Here is a 13662-nt window from a genome sequence, read left to right on the forward strand (position 1 = left end):
TTCTTAATGTAAGACTAAATACAATAAATTCACAAATAAAAAAACAGGTTCACAAATTATGTACAGTTAATTAGCCATACTTGTGATTCATGTGATTAGATTTTAATATTTGCATGTGCAGTACGGTAGGAACGTTCCACTATTCATGGGGGCCTCAGTTTAGAAAAGAATAACGTTAAAATCTTAATGGTTCTTGACAGATTTTACAAAATATGATAGAAAAATTATTTGTTTTTTAAAAACTACAAGATTAATATAGGCTTCTTGGCCCCCTAATTCCCTGGGGTCCCAAGCAGCTGCTTACCTTGCTTATTGGTTAAGTCCGCCCCTGATTAAAGGGCTGACTCACATCTTGTTTTGACATCTTTCAGGGGAGGATCAAGCATTTATCAGGGGGGGTCAATCCCCCCCCAAACCCCCTTGTAATTTGCACCCTGAATACTGGGACATTTATTAATAATCATAGTTCTGCATTTACAAATCCATAATTAAAATACAAATTCACTTTATTTCCATTAACAAAGATGAGTAAATATTTTTATAAATGTATGGTTTATCGTTTGTTCATGTTAGGAAATACATTAATATGAATGAATACATTATAGTTAAGTGTTAACAATTACCACCAAATCCAAGGTTCATCGACAGCGTCTCACAGACATTTTAAGGGGAAGTTCAAGAGGAAATACGACTTTTTGTATTTTTGATAAACAGCCAACAGTGAAATAACTAACAAAACTAATGAATCAGCAATTTGGAAATTCTGCATGAGAGAAAATCCACGTGCTGTGGATTACATGAAATAAATCAATGTCTGCACCTGACAGAAAAACACAAACATTCACACACAGGATGCTAGTCCGGTGAGGAGTTTCCACTGGGGGCGGGGCTTACACTCTTTTCAGGAAGTGCTGAGACAGAGGAAATTTTATTTACGTAGTAAATAAAAAAGTTCCTCGTCTGCAACTCTTATAAACCAGGTGTGGTATGTTTGCACGTCCACATACTACATATCCTCCCAGAGTCTGCGTGTGACGGCAGACATGGCTGAAGTTACTCTTGTGGACCTCACAAACATCTGTTCTTCAGAAAGCGACATTTGCGTGAAAATGCGTGTCCGCACATTCTGTTCACTGACCGAAAATGCCTCTCCGGAGCCGGTGTACTTCGTGACGGATCCCGGGAGCTCCTTGGGGACGGACAGATTTCCGAGAAGCTCACTGCTTAAGATGTTTGTCGGTTTCAGCAATTCCCCACAGATCCTGTGCAAAAGCTCTCTTTCGGCTTCATTATATTCATTCAAACAGGCCATAGACGAAAGCGATATTAGTAACGTGAAGATAGTGACCTCGAGCCGCGGGAGAGAAGTGTTTCAGGTCTACCAGGAGTTGCTCTTCACTTCTGCTTATACTTTTGAGTACTGCATCATGTTTGACAATCTGTCGTGTGACTCCTGTCCTCCGGGTGACCGAGCAAATAGCAGCGCTCCTGCAGAAGGTGACGCCAGACTGGAGCTCAGCACGTTCTTGCAGCGCCTACCAGCGGTCAAAGGAGATATTACAGTTCTCAGATCAGCTGCCATTTCAGGTTAGTTGTGTTTGACTTTAATTAATTATATAGATAATTTACATAAAAATGAAAATGTACTCTCTACTTTTTCACCAGCAAGTGTTACTGATTAGGATTTTGTTGAACACAAAAGTAGATATTTTGAAGAATGTTAGAAACCGGTAACCATTGACTTTCATAGTAGGGAAAGCAAATACTGTGGTTACTATGGTTACTATATACTATATACTATGGTTGCTAAATAAATATATATATATATATATATATATATATATATATATATATATATATATATATATATATATATATATATATATATATATATATATTTATATATATACATACTATATATAGATTTTTTTTCTTTTCTTCATTATTTTACATCACCAACATGCATCATGAATCTTTTTAGATCTTGATCTATTTGTTTAGATGTAGCTGCTATTACTTGTGGTAGGAAAAAAAAATTACTGATGGTGACCACTTCTCCCTTCTCCTTCTCCTTTACATATAAAATACATATAAACATCTGTGGTCACTGTATCATATATTACAGCCTCTATGTCTGAAAATGATGAATTTCACTTGGGTATTTTGAATTCATATAAGGTATCACAGTCAGCAGCTATTACTTATGACAGGATAAAATTTTACTGATGGTGACCACTTCTCCCTTATGCTTCTCCTTTACATGGTTCAGCAGCATTAATGTATAACTCCAAAATGTATGGTCACATGACCAAAAATAATATAATGGTTGCCTAGATACAGGGGGTGGGTCAACTTAACCACTGGCTCATCTACCTCACTTACCCAATATGCCCAATATGATCACACTAAGCTCAATTTGTGTACTCCTTAACTGAAACAAACAAACTAACTAATTCATTCATTTGATGGATGGCATAATTTATTTGGGACAACAAATATTATACAGTTAAAAGTTTAACAGTGGTGAATTTTTTATTCTTATATGATCTTTGGTTATAAATGCTTTAAAAATGCATTTTATTATCATTGTTGTAATCTTACATTTTTCTAAGAATTAGTTTAAATATTTTAATTGTCAAAACGTAAAGTATTATTATTATTAGTTCTAATAGTTGTACTTTTGTAAAGCCACAAAAAAATCATAAAAAAATAAAAATAAATATATATATATATATATATATATATATATATATATATATATATATATATATATATATATATATATATATATATATATATATATATATAATAGTTCATGAAATGGGAAGTTGGAATAAGAAAAAGATCAAAAAGGGAAAAACTAATATAATGACCACTAGAAAATGAAGCTCATACTTAAGGCTATGCAAGTTTTAGGAACAACAAATAATAACTTGACTTCTAGCTGATCATTTGGTATCAAAAGTGGCTTATAGGAAAGGCAAAGGCCTCTAGATTACACTTTTTTTACCCAAATAAAATTGTATTATTTAATTGGGACAGTAAGGTCTGACTTTGCTTAGACAAAACTCTTGTCACTTAACAGGAATAATGTACAGTATAGAATATAAAGTCATGGAGCAGTGGAAAAAGAATGACTATTGTGTATGACACCCGTGAACTTGGAGGACTGCATCCATACATCTCTGCATGACTCAAATAACTTATTAATAAAGTCATCTGGAATGGCAAAGAAAGTGTTCTTGCAGGACTCCCAGAGTTCATCAAGATTCTTTGGATTCATCTTCAATGCCTCCTCCTCCATCTTACCCCAGACATGTTCAATAATGTTCATATCTGGTGACTGGGCTGGCCAATTCTTGAGCACCTTGACCCTCTGTATTTCATATACATACATTATGTTGTGTGTGTGTGTGTGTGTGTGTGTGTGTGTGTGTGTGCGCGTGTATGTATTTGTATGTACAGTTGAAGTCAGAATTATTAGCTCCCTTGAATTATTAGCCCCCCTGTTTATTTTTTTCCCCAATTTCTGTTTAGAGAGAATATTTTTTTCAACGCATTTGTAAACATAATAGTTTTTATAACTCATTTCTAATAACTGATTTATTTTATCTTTGCCATGATGACAGTAAATTAATATTTGACTAGATGTTTTTCAAGACACTTCTATACAGTGACATTTAAGTGGCTTAAGTAGGTTTATTAGGTTAACTAGGCAGGTTAGGGTAATTAGGCAAGTTATTGTATAACGATGGTTTGTTTTGTAGACTAGTCTGTTTATAAATGTGTTAAAAAAACCTGCTCTCTGTTAAACAGAAAATAGGGAAAAAAATAAACAGGGGGGCTAATAATTCAGGTTGGTTGTTAATTCTGACTTCAACTGTATGTCATATTATAAATATTACCAAACGTTAGTCTCAACTCTTTGTAACAGTCAATCTGTGGCTTTTCTCTTTCACAGACTGCTTTGGCCATGGCTTCAGTACCCGTACCGGAGGAATCTCCTACATAAGCACCATGAGCTCAATGAACCTCTTCTGCAACCCACGGCGCAAAGACCCCAGAGCAGTGGTGGATGAAAACCGCAGACGGCTCGGCCTGCAGGCTGGATTTCACCCTCGTCAGTTAAACCTCATTAAGGTAATTTACCATAAAGAATATACTCTATTAACCTTATTCTTCACATAAATAACATAAACAAATATATCATACAGTAGCATCGAACACATTGAACAACTGATTTTACTAAATACTTTAAGCATAAAAGAGCGCACCAGACCACTCACCAGCCCCTCTTGTCTCTTTTGTTTCTGTTGTACTGCTTTGTATACTGTGTTGTGTTTAATGAAAACCCTGTCTAACTGTATATTCTGTTGTTGCCAGTTTCAGTGTATTCACGTATCCGTCTCCTATTCATATCAATCCATTTATCTGTTCCGTTCATTTATGTTGTTTACAAGGCTCGGAAAAAGCAGATAGGTAAGCATACGTTTTGCAACACATAGGACTACTCTTGTGTATAGTACATTAGGTTAGGGGCGAGCGCCACCCCTTGTACTTTTTGGATAGATAGGGTAGGATAGTTCGAATACTCGGAAGACCTCTGCGTGAGTTTATCTAATTTGTTTTATTTATTTAGTTAGACACTTCTGGGGAGTTAGACATTGTTTGGGTTTTGTTCTTTTCTTTAGCACCGCCCACATCCCTTCTGCCAGCTCTCTTGTTTTCCCCCGTCTTTGAGTTTGTCCCAATATTGTACATATTGTAAATAGCATTTTTGCTTACTTTCTTTTTCTTCATTGATTGAATAAAAAAGAATTAAGTTGTCCTAAAAACCTCAAGAATTGTGTTGTTTAGCTCATTTTAAATTAGTTTGAACGAGCAGCTAAATCCTTTTTAGTGTATAACAAAACGGGTACAGTTGTTCTTCTTTACTAATCTTAAATGATTTATACAGAACTGTTGAATTATTGACATTCATGTACATTAAAAAAATGTTTTTGCTCGTTCAAACTACTTAATTAAAATGAGCTGAAATAACACAATTCTTGAGATTTCATTGTGACAACTTAATTTTTTTATGTTCAATCCACATAAATTTGTTTAAAGTGTTAAGTTAACTTAATCAATTTGTGTTGGGACAACATGAATGAAATGTGTGGAACCCTGCAGTTTTTACAGTGTAAGTACACTAACTTAAGGTAACTGTATTTAAATTACCTAAAAAGTAACTGTAATCCCTTACACTGAAAAAAATAATTTAAAGATGATTCCTTGGATTTACAAATTTTTCAAATTTACTGGATTTTTTAAAAATTCTAATTATCTGGGTAAACAATTTATTTGGGTTAAATGTAAACACACCAATTAAGTCGAACATTACTCAAATTAATTTGTTTGTTTAAATGCAACACTTATAAATTGCTTGCAACAATTTTTTCAGTGTACTATACTTTCTTTTATAATTAATTAAATTGAAGTAGCTAGTTACTAATTATCAGACCCAGACAGAATCTGCAGACTTTGTTTGCTATTTCTGCTCAGAATTTTGTATAAAATCTGTGGATCCATGTGGAATGATATAAAGATAGAGTATAATAACTAAAAACTTAACACGTGAAATAAAAAAAGTTTTTAACTTATAACTTATTTTAACTTATATATTGCAAATCCAGTCTGAACCATTGGTTTGGTAAACAAAGCAAGTCGTTCATATAATACGTCTACTAAAAGACAAAAATATTACTTTGTATATAAACCATATAAGCACGTATTATTCAATAATATTAACTTGAAATTAATATAAAAACTGAATAAATACATATTTACACAAGTAAATAAACACATTTACACAAGTTAATAAATAAATAGGGCTCAAAAATCTGTGGAAATCTGAGTTTTTTTGTGCGCTCAGATTCCATGTGGGTCTATAAATTACACACAATACTGTTGTTGTGACTTTAAAGTTTAGCTTTAGGGGTTAAAGAGGTAACATTTTGATGTGACTCAACTTGTTGAGAGTTAGTGGCAAAATAGCAAACCGACAACCAAATATGACAATGTAAGTGCATTTATTTATAAAAGTAAAAAGAATTCAACAGCAAAAATAATATGTAAGTTGAAGTAGCTCACAAAAAAATAAAGGATTAATAAATAAATTTTAAGGGAAAAAGGATTTCAACCAGCGCCAAATAAATAGCTCAACATAAGTAACTGTATATAAGGGAGTCTGTCTGTGAGTCAGATTTCTAATTGTAAATGCTGCCTCACTGATTAATCTTTCATATTTCTGTGTAATGCTTCACATATTGATTAAACGTCTTCATTGACTTTTAGTGCAACCATGCCAGTGATGTGTGGGTTATGGGCAAACCTGCCCCCGACAGTTACGATGGACTGGTGACCAATCAGTCAGGCGTTGTCATAGCAGCACCAGGGGCTGATTGTATGCCATTGCTCTTCACTGACCCCGTATCAAAGGTCATAGGAGTTGCGCATGCAGGTCAGTCATACCACACTGTAAAATCAATTTTAACACTCTTACAAAATGGACTATTTCCTATCAGTGTGACGACACGAATTTTTGAATTGTGAATCACTTGTTTTGGTCAGTGATCAAGTTAAACAATTAAAAATGAATTAATTTTGGTGATTTAAAATTGGTGATTTTCATTTAAAGGGATAGTTCACCCAAAAGTGTCTATTTAAAAAGTGACAAATAATGGGTAAATTGAAAACTACCCCTTTAATATTATCTGATGGTATTCCTATATAGTCACACAGTTTTGGGTTAAACTCACTACTACTTAAATGCTTTCATTGCATTTTAACAATCATAAAGTTTATTGTAAAAAAAAAGGATAAAAAAGGAATAATATTGTCACAGTTGTCTTTGCCTTAAAGGGAAAATTCACCCAAAAAATGAAAATTTTGTCATTGTTTAAAAGCCCTTCAGTTGTTCATAATCAATTTGAGATTCTTTTTGTTTTGTCAAGGAAGATATTCTGTCATATAATGTAAAATAAAAAACATTATTCTTCAGAATATTTTTTTGGTCACACTTTATTTTGATGGTCAGTTTGTTGAATTTAAATTGGATTGCATCTACATGCCAACTAATTCTCATTAGATTATAAGTAGACTGTTAGGTTGGAGTTGGGATTAGGGTTAGTTGACCTGTACTTGCAAAGTAGTCAGTTAAATGTCTGTTGAAGGAGCATCAAATGGCACTCAAATGGACCATCAAAATAAAGTGTTGCCTCTTGTTTTGTGTTCAACAGATATACAAATACACTTAAATTTAATTGAACTTAAATTAAATAAATGAAAGATTATATTGAATAAATTTTCTTTAAGTAAAATAAAAATTCTCATTTCAATTTCTTAGAGTCAAATATGAATATATATATATATATATATATATATATATATATATATATATATATATATATATATATATATATATATATATATATATATATACACACATATAAACATATACATAAACTCATCAGCCACCAAAAGAAATAGCAAAAACATCCTAAATCAAATCAAAAGCTTAAACAAAATGAATGAAAGTTTGAATTAAATCAATTTTCTTTAAGCAAAATATAACTTTTCCCCTTAGTCGTTTGCAGTCAAATATTACAATGACATTTTCATAGTGTTTTTTTATTTTTATTTGTTTTATTTACCTAAATACTGCAAATATATAATTATAATTTAGAATTGGCAAAAAAAAAATTCTAAATTAAATAAAAAACTTAAAGTAAATGAAAGATTAAATTGAATACTTTTTAAAACAAATCAAAACTTCTCTTCATGTGACAATGACATTTTCATAGTGTTTTTTTATTATTATTTACACAAATACTGCAAAAAAATATATAATTACATAATAGAAATAGAAAAAGAAACAAATCAAAAAAAAAAATTACTAAAAAAATTAAAGATTGAATCAAATTAATTTTCTTTAAACGAAATAAAATTCTCTCAATCTTTTGGACTCAAATATTACGACATTTTCATAGTGTTTTTTTATGTATTTTATTGTTCCAAATACTGTTGAATTTTAATATGAATTCCTTTTTATTTTTACTATTTCATCCATCGATACACAATGCCTCTAAATTGGGCTGCACAATATATAGTTTCAGCATCAGTATCGCAATAGACACATCGCAGTATATATGCAATGTTGAGTTGTATTATAATTTATCATTCGCTTATGTTTTTGATGCCTGTGATTGTATATTGATTTTAAAAGCATTCAGGCATAATAAATTGTACCATTTATGATTTTATCAACAATTAATTTTGAATTAGTTTTACTTTTATCATTCAGTTACTGTACTTGAATACTGCAAGACTCAGGAAACGATAAAACACTTTTTATTTCAATTGTATCTTTTTCTTGATTGTATTTATAGATTGTTATGCACAAAAATATTCACAACACATGCAAATACAGAAATGCACTGCAAACAGCACAGATCACAATGAAAATGTTTCAGGAGACAAAATTTTATAGATTGTTTGTTACATTTTATGAAGATGCACTTCCACTGCAGAATCATCTCAAACCATCTAACATTATAAATTATTTCCAAATAGAGATAGTAAGACATCTGCTGAAATGTTATTCACATTGCAATATATATCACAAAATAAAAAATATCACAATGTTAGATTTTTCCAATACTGTGCAGCCCTACCTCCAAATACCAAGCCATCAAAGATGCTACAGTATGCATATATAAGTTGTTTATCTTGCATGTCACAGGCTGGAAGGGGACCCTGATGGGAATTGCCATGGCAACAGTAAAAGCCATGGTGTCAGAGTTTGGCAGCCGCCCTGCAGACATAATGGTTGTGGTCGGGCCTTCTGTGGGACCCTGCTGCTTCACTCTGGAGCAGGACTCAGCCAGAAAGTTTCACGCCATACACCCGGACTGTGTGCAAAACATGGACTCATCCGAGCCTTCTGTCGACATCAGAGTCGCTACCAGGTAAGAATCAGAAGTCAGCCAGAGGAGTCCTGCTTTGACTTTAACTGTACACCGGAGACTGTTTTATTGATCTCGGTGTCCCTCAAGTAGGTCACGTCATTCCCTGAAGTGACCCACAGTAATGAACACTTCGAAATGAAGGTGATTTATAGCATCTCTATCTATAATATTAGTGGAAGCGGAAAAGACGGACCATTGCCCAAGGGAAAAATGGCTATTTAGATTTAAAGTGCTTTTTTTTGTCTTGACTCTAGTGCAAATGTCTACAAATTCTAAACCCAAGCAGCATTTTCTAAATAAGCAAAACAAATTACGTTCTTTTCAGAAATAATAGGAGCTAAATTATCTGCTGGCATATTATTTTTCCTTTGTTAAGGAAAAAACTTAATTTTGCCATATTATTTCTGAAAACAATACGATATTTTCTTACTTGTCTAGAAAATGCTTCTTGATTTAAGAGTTTTTTTTTATATTTGGACTAGAAAATTTTGACTTTTGCAGTGCTAATTTGCAAGGCACAAAAATGCCATATTAAGTCTGACATGAAAACAATTTTTACATTTAAACAACTGATCAAAAAATGACATTATTTTGAACAATTAATTTTTTTAATAGCCATTCTTACACTATTTTGCTGAGTGTGGATAAATAAATATGACTCTGAATCTGCTGTTTGTGGCAGCAAGTAACATTCTTAATGAATAGTTCATTGAATCATTTATTCAAACTATTTAAGACACACAAATGGATATGCATGGATATATTATGTTGGAATAGCCAAAAATACACTAAATGGGTCAGAATAATCTGTTTTTCTTTTTTGAGAAATATCATTATAATAATACGTAAAGATCATCTTTTATGAATATATTTTGTACATTTCTAACTGTAAATATATCAAAATTCAATTTTTGAACAAATTTAAAAGGTAATTTTTCTTTTTGAAACCCTATATATATATATATATATATATATATATATATATATATATATATATATATATATATATATATATATGAACATTTAACTTTAAAACAAACTTTAAATGTGTAAATGTTAAATAGTGCAGTGATTGTGAGGAGTATAAGTTAGAGGAGTGTGGGGGGTGTATTGGGGGGGGCAAAAGAGCCAGTGAGGGGCAGAGTTCAGTATATATATAAATATTCACAGTATATATATAAATATTTTCCAAAAGATGTTTAACGGAGCAGGGAAATTTTCACAGTATGTCTGATAATATTTTTTCTTCTGAAGAAAGTCTTATTTGTTTTATTTTGACTAGAATAAAAAACAGTTTTAAATTTTTTATGAACCATTTTAAGGTCAAAATTATTAGCCCCTTTATGCTATATTTTTTTCAATAGTCTACAGAACAAACCATCATTATACCATAACTTGCCTAATTACCCTAACCTGCCTAGTTAACCTAATTAACCTAGTTAAGCCTTTAAATGTCATTTTAAGCTGTATAGAAGTGTCTTAAAATATCTAGTAAAATACTATTTACTGTCATCATGGCAAAGATAAAATAAATCAGTTATTAGAATTGAGTTATTAAAACTATCATGTTTAGAAATGTGTTCAAAAAATTGTCTCTGTTAAACAGAAATTGGGGGAAAAATAAACAGGGGGCTAGTAATTCTGACTTCAACTGTGTATATACATATGTCCTATGTCCTATATCTGTCCTAACAAAGTTGACATCAATGGAAAGCTTATTTATTTACCTTTAAAAAGACACTTATGTTCTGCACTGTCTTTATTTGTAACTTTTTTTATCAACTAGATGGGGAGAAAATGTGGTTAAAACAACAACTACAATATTATCATGTATAATTTTGCTCACTCCTAATATGAAATAATTTTCAAAAATTAATTACACAAAGACAAACTGAATTATACATGGAATTTTGAAGGAAAAAAGACCAAAATAGTATTTCCCTGATAATCTTTGTGTTATTTAAATCTGGAAACAATTTACAAACACTTACCCATAAATACTTTTATGTAAATATTAGTTTTTGGCAAAGATTATTTGCGATTAATCACATCCAAAATAAAAGTTTGTTTTGACATAACAGCAAATATATTTGTATGTGCTGTGTATTTTTATTATATAGGGTTGCAGCTGCAAGGGCATCCGCTGTGTAAAACATATGCTGGATAAGTTGGCGGTACATTCCGCTGTGGCGACCCCTGATGAATAAAGGGACTAAGCCAAAAGATATTGAATGAATAAATATTAATATTAAAATATATAAATACACACAGGCATGCTTATATTTGGGAAAAATATATATATTTAGATATAAAATATATATGAATATGGTACAGATTTTTTATGCATTTAACAAAATAGTATCACATATACATAGCAAATAAAAAGAATACACATAAATATATATTATAAAAACAAACTTTTATTTTGGCGGCAATTAATCTTTGACCAGCACTAATAAATATTTGTATTTATTATTTGTACTGTTAAAAGAGTAAACATTGCACATAAGATATATATAACCTCATAATGTTTATTGTTTACATTATTTTCCACTTATTGAAATGTCCTTCTGTGTTCTTGTTGTTATGCATGTATGTATGAATATATGAATGAATGTATGCATGCATGTACCCTGAGTGCCTGAAAAAACACAAACAAATGCACTGTGTGTTTGCGCACACTTAAAGCTCATTCTGATTCTGAAAATTAAACTAAAATAATTTTGCCGTTTTTATATTTGTATTGTTAAGGTTGTTTTACTGTTTATTGTGCTGTATTTTAATGTGCTATAAAATGTATCCTAATTTTCCTAATTAAAAGAGCCTATTCTTATGAGACTTGATTGTTACTGATTGTTACGTTTATTAAACCGCAATATGTCAACCAACCAATCATGCTTTTGTCTTGTAGAGTTCTGCTGGAAAGAGGTGGGATTAAACCTGAGCACATAGAGAACATCCGAATCCCAAACCAGACAGATTCCATACCATGCACCTCCTGCAGTCCTGAGCTATTCTTCTCCCATAGGAGAGATGGACTCAACTTTGGGACACAGATTGGGTTCCTGTGGATCAAATAAATCAAGCCCTGGCTGAATGCACCAAAGCTTTACATACAGTTGAAGTCAGAATTATTAGCCCTCCTGTGATTTTTGTTTTCTTCTTCTTTTTTAAAAATATTTCGAGAGAAAGGACATTTTCACAGTATGTCTGATAATATTTTTTCTTCTGGAGAAAAAATGATTTATTTTATTTCAGCTAGAATAAAAGACATTTTTCATTTTTTAAAATCATTTTAGGGTCAATATTATTAGCCCCTTTAAGCTAAATATTTTTTTGATTGTCTACAAAGCAAACCATCATAACAAAATGACTTGCCTAATTATCCTAACCTGCCTAATTAACCTAGTTAAGCCTTTAAATGTCATTTTAAGCTGAATACCAATATCATGAGAAATATATTGTAAAATGTTATTTACTGTCATCAAGGCAAAGATAAAATAAATCAGTTATTAGAAATTAGTTATTAAACTATTATGTGTAGAAATGTGTTGAAAGAATCTCCTTTCCCTTAAACATAAATTGGGGGGAAAAATATACAGGGGGCTCATAATTCATAAGGGCTAATAATTCTCACTTTAATTGTACATTTACATTCACAAATTGTTATTTAGCAGGTGCATTTAAATGACAGTACATTCATTTATTTATATAGTTAACTAATTAGTATTGAATTACCCAACTCGCAATATGTGACATATGTGTGTTTGTTAGCTTACAAAATGGACTTTTATCTTATATCACGGTCTAATGAATGTAGATGTAACATGATCTTCATTTTTTCAGTACTTTTAATGAACTAACATTCTCATGTATATAATAGTACCAATGTAAATAGTGTGAAAATTATTATTTTTTTAAAAGGTACAGATATTTAATGTAATTTATGTAGTATTCTTCAACAACAACAACAAAAGAAATTAAACAGGTTTGGAACAAGCAGAGAGTGAGTAAATGACAGTATTTTTATTTTAGGGTGAGCTATCCCTTTTAAAACTTAATTGAAAGTTTTTTCTTGTTGGCATTTTGATTGTCAAGGTTTTCAAGAGACTGTTTATTAGATTTTGCCAGTCCTTAGGACCCAATAATGGTGACCGTTGTAGACATTTAATAAATAAGATTTATGAGCCCATTTACAGCAATGGAAATTAAATTTATCTGGATTTACTGAAATTAGTAGGTATGTGTAATTGTTTTTTATTCTATACAAATGAAAAATGTTTAATATTGTTCTACTAAATTGTTTTAAGTTACATATTGTTCTAAGTTCTTCTATATTGTTCCAAGTTAAACTTTTGATATTTGGTTCTCTACAAAATGGCAGAAACATGGCATCTTTTTTGTTATTTTCCTAATTTGTCAAAAGTCAAGACTTTTGTTTTCAATTTAAAAGAAATATAATCGGCAATTTACAAAATAAAACCTAAATTAAATTTTACTCAATGACATAACTGTGAATTGTAAATCCAGAGAAATGACATATAGCTAAATTTGTACATGTTTAATTTGGAAACTAAGGGCTAGTTATATACTGCAGGTTAATTTTCTTTCTTATGTTAATTTGTTGATAAGTAAATTAAACATTAAAATTTAA

General features: G+C 31.0%; 1 protein-coding gene across 1 annotated transcript; it reads left to right on the top strand.

Annotated features, from left to right (window-relative positions):
• Positions 1–910: 910 nt before the first annotated feature.
• On the top strand, positions 911–13007 carry lacc1 (laccase (multicopper oxidoreductase) domain containing 1). Its single transcript, XM_056464778.1, has 5 exons — positions 911–1587; positions 3962–4140; positions 6337–6502; positions 8783–9008; positions 11920–13007. Exons 1-5 carry the CDS (start codon positions 1044–1046, stop codon positions 12086–12088), a joined length of 1284 nt encoding a protein of 427 aa, XP_056320753.1. The 5' UTR covers positions 911–1043; the 3' UTR covers positions 12089–13007.
• Positions 13008–13662: the final 655 nt, after the last annotated feature.

This window comes from Danio aesculapii, chromosome 9, assembly GCF_903798145.1.
Source record: "Danio aesculapii chromosome 9, fDanAes4.1, whole genome shotgun sequence".
Lineage (NCBI taxonomy): Eukaryota > Metazoa > Chordata > Actinopteri > Cypriniformes > Danionidae > Danio > Danio aesculapii.